This window comes from Austrofundulus limnaeus, unplaced genomic scaffold, assembly GCF_001266775.1.
Source record: "Austrofundulus limnaeus strain Quisiro unplaced genomic scaffold, Austrofundulus_limnaeus-1.0 Scaffold44, whole genome shotgun sequence".
NCBI lineage: Eukaryota > Metazoa > Chordata > Actinopteri > Cyprinodontiformes > Rivulidae > Austrofundulus > Austrofundulus limnaeus.
The window spans coordinates 1,327,555-1,337,194 of NW_013952446.1; the positions used below are offsets into that span (position 1 = coordinate 1,327,555).

The 9,640-nt window shown below is 42.0% G+C and overlaps 1 protein-coding gene across 1 annotated transcript in view; it reads right to left on the bottom strand.

The window, feature by feature from the left end:
- spag5 (sperm associated antigen 5) overlaps positions 1–9,171 on the bottom strand; it is a 13,216-nt gene extending 4,045 nt beyond the window's left edge. The window contains exons 1-21 of the mRNA XM_014007778.1: positions 9,004–9,171; positions 8,166–8,234; positions 7,962–8,084; positions 5,754–7,879; positions 5,448–5,640; positions 5,251–5,367; positions 5,061–5,153; positions 4,823–4,957; positions 4,616–4,735; positions 4,444–4,536; positions 4,177–4,311; positions 3,984–4,077; positions 3,727–3,874; positions 3,593–3,643; positions 3,295–3,469; positions 2,480–2,613; positions 2,155–2,323; positions 1,824–1,962; positions 913–1,135; positions 246–378; positions 67–150 (exon numbers count right to left, since the gene is read on the bottom strand). Of these exons, the coding sequence (XP_013863232.1) occupies positions 67–150; positions 246–378; positions 913–1,135; positions 1,824–1,962; positions 2,155–2,323; positions 2,480–2,613; positions 3,295–3,469; positions 3,593–3,643; positions 3,727–3,874; positions 3,984–4,077; positions 4,177–4,311; positions 4,444–4,536; positions 4,616–4,735; positions 4,823–4,957; positions 5,061–5,153; positions 5,251–5,367; positions 5,448–5,640; positions 5,754–7,879; positions 7,962–8,084; positions 8,166–8,204 (4,524 nt within the window). The 5' untranslated portion in view covers positions 8,205–8,234; positions 9,004–9,171. The remainder of the gene's footprint in view (positions 1–66; positions 151–245; positions 379–912; positions 1,136–1,823; positions 1,963–2,154; positions 2,324–2,479; positions 2,614–3,294; positions 3,470–3,592; positions 3,644–3,726; positions 3,875–3,983; positions 4,078–4,176; positions 4,312–4,443; positions 4,537–4,615; positions 4,736–4,822; positions 4,958–5,060; positions 5,154–5,250; positions 5,368–5,447; positions 5,641–5,753; positions 7,880–7,961; positions 8,085–8,165; positions 8,235–9,003) is intronic.
- Positions 9,172–9,640: the final 469 nt, after the last annotated feature.

The window sequence follows — 9,640 nt, forward strand, 5'->3', positions numbered from 1 at the left end:
ACATAAACATGAGAACAAAAATGTGTATAATAAGCAGAGGAATCACACTTCTTTGTATTTATTTCTTACGTGATTGTCAGTCTTGCGTTTGTTCAGAATTTCCTGGGCCTCCTGAACGTCTGCCATCAACTTGGTCAAGGTTTTCTCATCCTTAAAAAACAAAATAAAGGGCTGATGTTAACACCTGTCAGATCATCCTTGTGGTATTCTGTGGAAGTAATGATCAGTGTGAGAGCAGTCCTGACCAGAGATTTCTGCTGCAGAGCCTGGTTCCCTCTTTCTGCCAGGTTCTGCAGACGGTTGAGCTCATGCTTCAGCTCCATCACTTCAGCCTGATGGTGGCTGCTGGCAGTCTGCTGCTCCGCCTGCAGGCTGCGGCTGGAATGACACCATTTACTGTCAGAAGAATCTTAGAAATCTAGATTTAGATCAAAATCATCACATAGGACAAAATAAATACAGTTTGAAAAAATAAACCACATCAGAAGGATCTTTATTTGATTTTTCAATTTCTTCATTAAACCAGAGGCCTGCAAACCTTTACTTTCAAGAAACATTTCCACTCTTTCTTAGAAGAAAAACTAGTCTCAAAAGCGTGCAACATCTATATGCATAAACTGCATCGCAAATGCATACAAATTTTCTAAATGTACACATCAAACTGCATAAGTAGGAACATGCTCTGTGTGCAAACTATCCAAATCGTGTGCACGGATCACCTGCTGCAGACAGGATAGTCGACTTGAGCGCACAGATTGGTTCTTCACACTCATGATTCACCAGTGTAATGCTGCATTCAAGGCTGGTGAAAAGCTGCTAAAGGATATCTGAGCTTTACCAAATTTACTGCGTTATTGGAAACAACTCATTTCTAATGTATTAAAGACACACACATACACACAGTTCACTCACATGATGTCGTGCAGCTCGTGCAGCTGACCGTCTCTGCGCTGCTGCAGTGACTTCAGCGCGCCGACGAGCTCGGAGGCGGTGTCGCCGAGGCCGGAGAGAAGGTCGGCCACGTCGCACGGCTGCTCCTCTTCTGCACCTAAACTGGTTTTAGACGCTTGAGCTGTAATCAGGGTGAAGGCGCTTGTCTCACTGAACAAAGGCTCACTCTGTGGTACAGGAGGACCTGTAGAAATGAAAGAAAAAATATTAAAACTGTTAGCTTCATGTCTTGTGACTCATTTATCTACATTTATATTACAACTACAGCCTGTGGACGAAGATGCAGATCTGTTCTCAATGTTACTGTGAGTGTTAGTAATTTTAACAGAATATTTTTAGCTGTAAATCTTACAAAACAGGAAAATAATTTGCTAACAAATGTTACTTTTATAGGTTCTAAAACTGAAACGTTTAGAGCTTTCTGAGGCCAAAAATTTAGATAGTTTTATTCAACTTTTAGTTAAATTCAGTGAAATCTGTGTTTTTTTTATTCAACTTAATAATAGAAATACACTGCACATCAAAAAATACATTATATCAATTATCCTCAGAAGCGGACGATGGTTCTTAAAGAGACAGAGGCCAATTTCAAGGCGTTTAGAAGAGGAAGTGATGAGAAGATACGTTTATTTTCTATTTAAACATAAAAACAGCATTTTAATAACAATTAAAGGTGACATAGATGCTTTATTATGGTATAGTATTTAAATGTATGCCTGAGAAACGCATATAATATTGCCCCTTTAAGAGGTTAAAAAGCATTTTAAAACAAGCCTACCACTGGAAACCTCAGAAATGAAGGGCCTAGTAAATAAATATGAATATGCTGCACTTGTTTTTGTTAAGAAAACAAATGTGATGGTTTTAAGTACCGGACGCAGCAGATGTGTCAGTTCTGACATCTTCGCCGGTCTCAGCAGTTAATGCCACCATGACGCTGTCCACAAAGGAGCTGGAGAGACGACGACGCTCAACGCTGCAGAGCACTTCTGACTCCTTCTGGTCTTGTTTCTAAGAAGGAAGTAATGTACATACAGCATGATAAATCCCATTTACTGAACAGGTTTATTATTCCTATTACTGTTTAACAGGAAAACAGCTTAAGCAGCGCCAAAAACTATTTCCTGCAACAAAAGCTTGTGTGTGTGTACAGTTTGTGGTTCTAACGCCTGAGAGGTTCTGTGTTAGCGTACTCCTCGTTACCTGGTCACTGAGGGCGGCGTGCAGCTCGTTGGTCACCCCCCGCAGTGTGTGATGCAGCAGAGTGATCTCAGTGACCACTTGAGCCATTTTTTCCTCGAGCTCCGCCTGAGCCGCGTTGGCTGCAGATCTCGTCGTCTTCAGCTCCTCGCACAGATTCTTGTTCTCCTCTCTGCAATACGCACAAAGAAACATCTGAAACAACCTTAGAGCAACTCGGCTCAGAAGACCAACAGAACCAACTAGAACCTTGTTGACCTGCACAGAAAACCAGAGTGATGGACAGCGACAAACGAAAACAGGACGATGATTGTTCACTGAAACTTACTGGAATTTACAAAAGTCCTCTTTAAGGTCTTCACACTCGATGTTCCTCTCCCGGAGTGCCTGCAGGTTCATCCTCAGCGTTCGCTCGCTTTCAGCTACTTGCTCCTGCGCCAACTCATTCTCCATCTGCAGGAACTGAAACACACGGATGGAGAACAGGTTAGATCAGAATATTATTCAGAAAACACTTAAAATCATAAATCAGATAAACACATAAACGTACTCTATAGTACAAGACTAAGGCCTTAACATTGGTCCTCTGTTTTTATAAAAGCCGATAAGTACAGTTTACAACATACAGCCTTTTACCTAGAAGCACTAAAAGGAGAACAGCCCAAGTGAGTTCAAAAATGGGGTCATCTTTGCAGCCAAATCACAGAAAAATAATGAAAAAAAACTAAATAAGGTGTTTTTAAAACATTCTGCACATATTAAAATTAAACATGTTACAAAACCTCTGCAAGTGCCACAAAAAAGAAAAGAAAATGTAGAAATTAGTAAAATAATCAGAAACTCATAGGTGTAATTTGAAGGTCAATATTTTGATCCAGTCAATCTATAATATGACATTGAATCGTTATAATTTCGTCATATGGTAGCAGGTAAATTGAGAAATTTAGGTATGTCGTATCCTAAAAATGTAAAATATTTCTTAATGTTGGGGAAAATAGTGGGAAAAAAGCCTGTACATGTATGACCCCCAACATATCCTGAATCGTTTTAAAAATGAATAAATAAATAGGCAGACAGCATAAAACCCCCCGATGGTAGCCCTAAAGTTACAGAAAGATTAACCAACATAATCTACAAGCTAACCTCGTTCATTTCCTGCACGCCTCTGAGTTGTGCACAAGCATCCTGGAGCTGCTGAATCTGCAAACTCTGAGACTGAGTGAGGGTCTGCAGCTGAGCGACGTGATCCTCGCTCTGACTCAGAGCTCCAGTCAGCTCACAGACACGCTCCTTTGACTCCTGCAGGGACGCCTCCAACCTGGAAAACATCCAAAACAAGAAACTGGGTTTTTACTGCAACACGTCCAAGCAGTTTTTATTAAATTACATTTTTCCTAAAACCCACACTTAGAAATATTCAAATGTTCTTGTCACCACTCACTGATCTGCTCTCTCATTGGCTTGTTTGATGTCCTTCCACGATTGTTCCAATCTGAGAACGAGAACGAAAAAAGTTACATTGTAAAATCAAGATGCTTTGCTTGACCACCGGTCCTCCTGGCGAATGGGTCATACTTGGAAGTCTCAGCAATGAGAGCCTGCTCCAGGAACGTGTAGGACGCCATCGTGGAGGAAGTAGTGGCCGACAACTCCGTCACCTTCCTCTCCAGCTGACTCGTCTCATCCTCTTTTTCTGTAAGTTTCTGGCGCAGAACATTAATTTCTAATAGGAGGGAAAAAGTCCAGAAAAAATTGTTTATGAGCAACAATAACTCTGTAAATAGGGAATAAAATAACCACAGACAGGTTTACATTCATTTCAGTTTTTTTACCTGACGTCAGAATTGTCACCTCCCGAGTTAAATCTCCAATCTGTTGTCTGGCAGATTGGAGATTTAAGTTTGTTTCTTTCAGCTCTTCTTCAATCTGTTGAGTACAGGTTTGTTGAGGAAAACAAAAACTTGAGATAAATAGACAGAAGACACGGGTGGTGAAAACGTCCAAATGAAAAACAAAAGACCTGACCTGCTCTCGGTCCTCAACAGCTCGGTCTCTTGCAGAACGATGCTCGTCCCTTTCTCTCAAAGCTGCAGCTGTCTTCTCGTTCAGAAGGAAGAGGATGGGGGCAGTTTTCTGTAGGAGGATCCTGACACTGTGGAGCTGTAACAAAAGTTTAAAGTTAAAACAAGGCCATAAAAGCTCCTCACATTCAAAGATAATGGTATGCATTGGTTTGCTTTTGTTAGTATTAACTACAACGTAGGCATAAAACATTTAATACAACAAACATACCTCGTTCATCAAGCTGGAGTGCTCCTCCATTGTTTGGGACAAAATATCAGAGGCAGCGTTCAGTGTTTCGCTACTTGTTTTGTTTAATGCAACCTATACAAGAGAAGAAAGAGCATGAATTAAATCTAGCGTTTAAAACAACCTAAAAGTTAATTTGGTTTCCTCTGCGTGCCTGCTCTGGATATGTTTGATTTAAGGCAGCCAAGAGTTCTTTCTGCGATCCAACACTTTTCTCCAGAGCTGAAATTTCTGCAGCACAGTGCATCCTTAGCTGTTCCATCGCACAGAAAGCCTGAGGAGGGACAACACAGTGAACACGTGCAGCTAAATGTCACATTTATCATAAAACCTCTTGTTTGAAGGAGGACAAAGTGCTTACAGCATCCTTGGCTGTGAAGGCCTCTTCCATCTGAGTCCTCATGTCCTCCCTCTCATGAAGAACTTCTTTTACCTTCTGCGTCATTCTCATCTGCATCTCCTTCGATTTCTCAAACAGGGACTTCATGTGCTCATACTAACACCACAGAAGAATGAAGTGAAATGCATTGCAGACATGCACAAAAAAAGAAATAAAAAAGCTAGTCTGTGATGTTGAGAGAGATGCAAAGTTTCCATACGTGTGAAGCGAGGTTCTGATGGTCCTCTCTGACAATGTCACGCCATTCCTTCATGTTAGAGAGAGCAGCATCCGTGTCACCGCTCAGAGCCGCCTGCAGGGACACAAAAAGACAAATGAAATGATGAAAGGTTGTTGTTTTTTTTTTAATTAAAGTGTTTAAAGGTTGAGAGGGATTTGTAGCATCTCACCATAAAAGTCTTTGTGTCTTGCATAGACTGGATGAGGTTCTGCAGAGAGCTTCCATCCAGCTCCAAGTCACTGATCCTACTCAGAGCCTCTGCATACAGGTCTCTGTACATTGTGGTCTATATGAAGCACAATGCCCATGAACTGTAGCCTTTTATTGGTCCATGTTTCACTGTTACTGTGTTTTGTGTGTTTTTACCTGACTGAGTTCAGTGTGGTCAGTTTGCACCAGTTTCTCTCTCAGGTCTGAAGGCGCAGGACCTGCAGACACGCCCTGCTGTGCCCTCGCTGCAGTCAACTGTTGAGCGAGAGCCTCTACCATGATCAGGCTGGACACCAACCTCTGCTCCAGCTCCTTTCTGGGTAGACTCTCCAAGCTGCCTGGTGATAAACTGAGACCACATCAACAAAAAAAAAGGTAAATAAATAAAACAACAATGAGAAGCAGCGTAATCTCAAAAGAACCAGAGGAAAGAAACTGCAAATTCAGAAAGCGAGCACTCACTTCCAGACAAGCGGGTCAGTCTCAGTGCAGGAGTCCACCACAGGTAACTCTTTACTTCTCACAAATGTTCCAGATGTGTTGAGGCTGTGGTCCACCAGCTTTGCAGGACTGGTGCCGACGCAGACGCTGTGAGATCCTGTGGGCGGAGCAGAATGTCCTGCAGCACTCATCTGTCCAGAGGCCAGGATGAGGAACTCTGCTATCTGTCGCAGCTGCTGCTGAAGCTGAGCCTCGGGCATCAACGGAACGCCTTCAGCCTGGGGCAAAGCACAGAACCTTTTCCCCGAATCTTCTTTCTGTTTCATGGCCGAACCTGGCTGAGAGAGGCAACCTACTGCCGTGGAGTTGAACAGAGGATGAGGCATGGGGCTTTCAATTTGCTCTGTCCATAATTTAGAGAGCTCTGGGTTAACGTGAGACACCAAGCTTTTGTCACCTTCAAGAGCAAACTTGTCAGCCAAAAACCTGTTCTGGGGCAAATACCCGGGAGCTTTTTGCAGAGATAAAGAGGCTCTCTTTAGAGCAGGACTGAGCACTCCCAACTGCAAGGCTGAGGAAATTGAGGGACACTCTGATAGGACTTTCAAAAAATCATGAAGGTCCTCCATTGGTTTTGCTGTTGACATACAAATAGCTGGATTGTTAGTGGATGAGCCAAGAGCACTGTCTTGTCCCCCGCTGGATTCAGGAGGTTCATTAGTGGAACATTCTTGCACTAGATAATGCAAAAACTCAGACGCTTCTTGATGTGCAGGAATTCCTGCTGAAGCTGTAAGACAGCTGCTGTCAGAACTTTCATCTCCACGAACCACCGAAGGCGACGCATTGTCCTCAGAAGGTTCTGCAATTTCTTGCACTTCATACTTTACTTTGTCGTTATTCACATCTTTTAAAGACATATTAGTCAGTAAGCATCCTGTATCCACTGGCAGATATGGCTCACCCACAACTTCATTGTTCTCCAGGTGGCTTTCAGCTCCTTCTATAAAATCCTGTGTAAGTGAAGTAGACACGGAGTCATCACTGGGTTGAGAGTTTCCACACTGGGTTTGAAATGGAGGGAGCTTCTCTAAAACCTCGTTATCATCAGACTTCCCATCCTCAGCTGGAAGTAGAACGACGGAGTGTTCATGAGCAACATCCTGTCCTTCACTTTCCATCATTGGCTCAACTCCAACAGCTTTGGAGCTGCAGAAAAACACCTCCTGATTGGTGGAAACGTTGATGGAATTGTGTTTTATGGTACAGTGTGGATTATCTAAACGATCACTATTATTCTGCAAACCATCGTCGCCAGCTGACACACTGGGATCCACACTATTACTGTATGTCTCACAGCTGGAAACAGTGTGAGTAAATGGTAGAGGAACAGTCTCGTCAATATGTTCAGCACACACTGACGTCTCAACCTCAGCACCTGTGCAGTTAAATGGCTTCAGGGTTAATTCAGTTAATGTTGTTTCAGAAGAGGTAGTGAAGTCAGGAGCTTTACCATTTTCACTGTTACAGTATGGATGATCCACATGTTCCGCTTGGCATGGCTGGGCGCAGTCAGAGCAGTTAATTGTATGTGTATTGTTGTGTTGTGATGAATCAATGAAGTCCGTCACGGGAAGGGGAATGGTCTCTTCGTGTAGCTTGGTGGTATCTGAAAGTTCCACCTCTCCTCCGTAACAAACAAACGATTTCAAAGTGACGTGTTTCTCCTCACCGCAGTCAGCATGACAAGCTTGTAAATCTTGAGCGTCTTCTTTGTTATCCACGTCACAAAAAGAGAAGGTCCTGCTGGAAATTTCACACACATCAGCTGCACTGATGCCAGCAGAGGGAGGCTGTTCAACATCAAGACTGAAATAGGGGTGTTCTACGTGATCACAGCATGACGGCTCCATCAAGCTGTGAGAGACGGCTGAATCTTCTGCTTCAGTGGTGTCTGCAGCTGCGTCTTCAGACAAAGTCAGTCCACCTTCTGTGCACACAGAAGAGCCTGCAATCTCAACCTCGCCACCGGCACAAATAAAAGATTTAAATGTCACATCTCCAAGTCCAGAACCCGCTTGGGTTTCATCAGCAGGGGAAGAGTGGGTTTCCAAGCGGGGATCAGAGTTACAGAGAGGACTGCCACCCTGTTGGTAAAAGTGAGTGTTGCATTCACTTCACAAATAAAGTAAAAACAATGAACATTTACAAACGTTTGAATTAACTCACCATTGCCATTTTCATAGCATCACCACTAAGCTGAGATTTGAACTTGAGCCTCTGTGATGGAGTTGACAAGATCTCATTGTTCAGGCTTCTAAGAGGCGTTCGCTCTCCGTACCTGCTGGAGGACTAAAATTCACAAAAGGTTGAATGAAGCTTGTTTACTCACCGACAACCTTACACATGCAAAGCAAAGCACAAAAGTCTTACCAGGTCTTCCCTATTGGAACTTGACTTCCTGGAAGACATCACCCTGGAGTTCTCAGGAACTACTCACAGCTGCAGGAGAAATAGTTTTGCAATTCATTTGTTGAAATACCCCACATTAACCACACATTATAATTAGGGGATATTTCTTGATAGCAGAAAGTCTGTCACGATATGATTTTGATGAAATTCAATTCACAAGTCTGTAACTGATATAATGCAATATAATATGCCCCTCTTACGTGACTGTGTTAGATGGGCATGATATTGATCTACATGCAGCATAATGATATAGATCAGTATTTTCATTTTGCCTCGACTGAATCATTAACCTGTCAAATCAGATCGATGTATCGTTACACCATTCATCATCCAAACAAATCGATGTAATATCATATTGTGATAAAGCTGGTGATTTACACCCCTAATTATAATAAGGTTTCATCATTTTTGGTCAGCATCTGTGTTCTGGATTTTGCGCTGTCAATTAGAACTAAACTTGTAATTTCCATGTTATCTTCAGATGAACCGTGGGAACATCTTTAACAACTTTACTCTGATTTTTTGTTTTCAAACACAGCAATTATTGAGCAATTCTTCCAAAGCCAATAAAAAGCAGGGTATATGGATTTGTTTTACTAAAAAGTGTGTCTTATCAGAGCAAAACCTGTCATTTGACTCAATAAAAATCCTCAGTAAACCTAGAAACGTTGTCAATCTCTGTCGTTAAAAAGCTACGTTAGCTGAAGCTAGTTTATGTAAACACGAACCTAATTTAATTTTACAAATCTTTACTTTAACGTCTGGAGAGCGAAAGTTAAATTATATCGAAATACCTTACCTTTTCAATGGAAAAAGCCAAGTTCAACCAGCTTTACGAATGTAATAAACAAGTGTTTGAGCAGCCGTCAACCGCGTCTCATTCAAAAACACAGAAATGGGCGCTGTTATTGGTCCGCCCGTTCTTCTTCTTCGGACGCATTGAGACAAAACGCGTGGAGCGCTTCAATGTTTCTGCCCCCTACTGGAGCAAAGTGAAATGACAGCCTTGCGTTTACAGTAACGTGATCAGGTTGAACCAGTCTCCCTCTTAATGTTTTGTAGTTTACCTTATTTTGCATAATCTTTATAAATTTCTACGGAAGCGTGTTGCTATCAGGCAGGAAAAAAAAAAAAATCCGAGCGCTATCACGTTATAACGTGATACGTATCTTGTTAAAACGTGATACGTATCACGTTTTAACGTGATAGTAATCTTGTTAAAACGAGATACGTATCACGTTTTAACGTGATACGTATCTCGTTAAAACGTGATACTTATCTTGTTAAAACGAGATACGTATCACGTTTTAACGTGATACGTATCTCGTTAAAACGTGATACTTATCTTGTTAAAACATGATAGTTATCTTGTTAAAACGTGATACGTATCTTGTTAAAACGTGATACGTATCACGTTTTAACAAGATACGTATCAC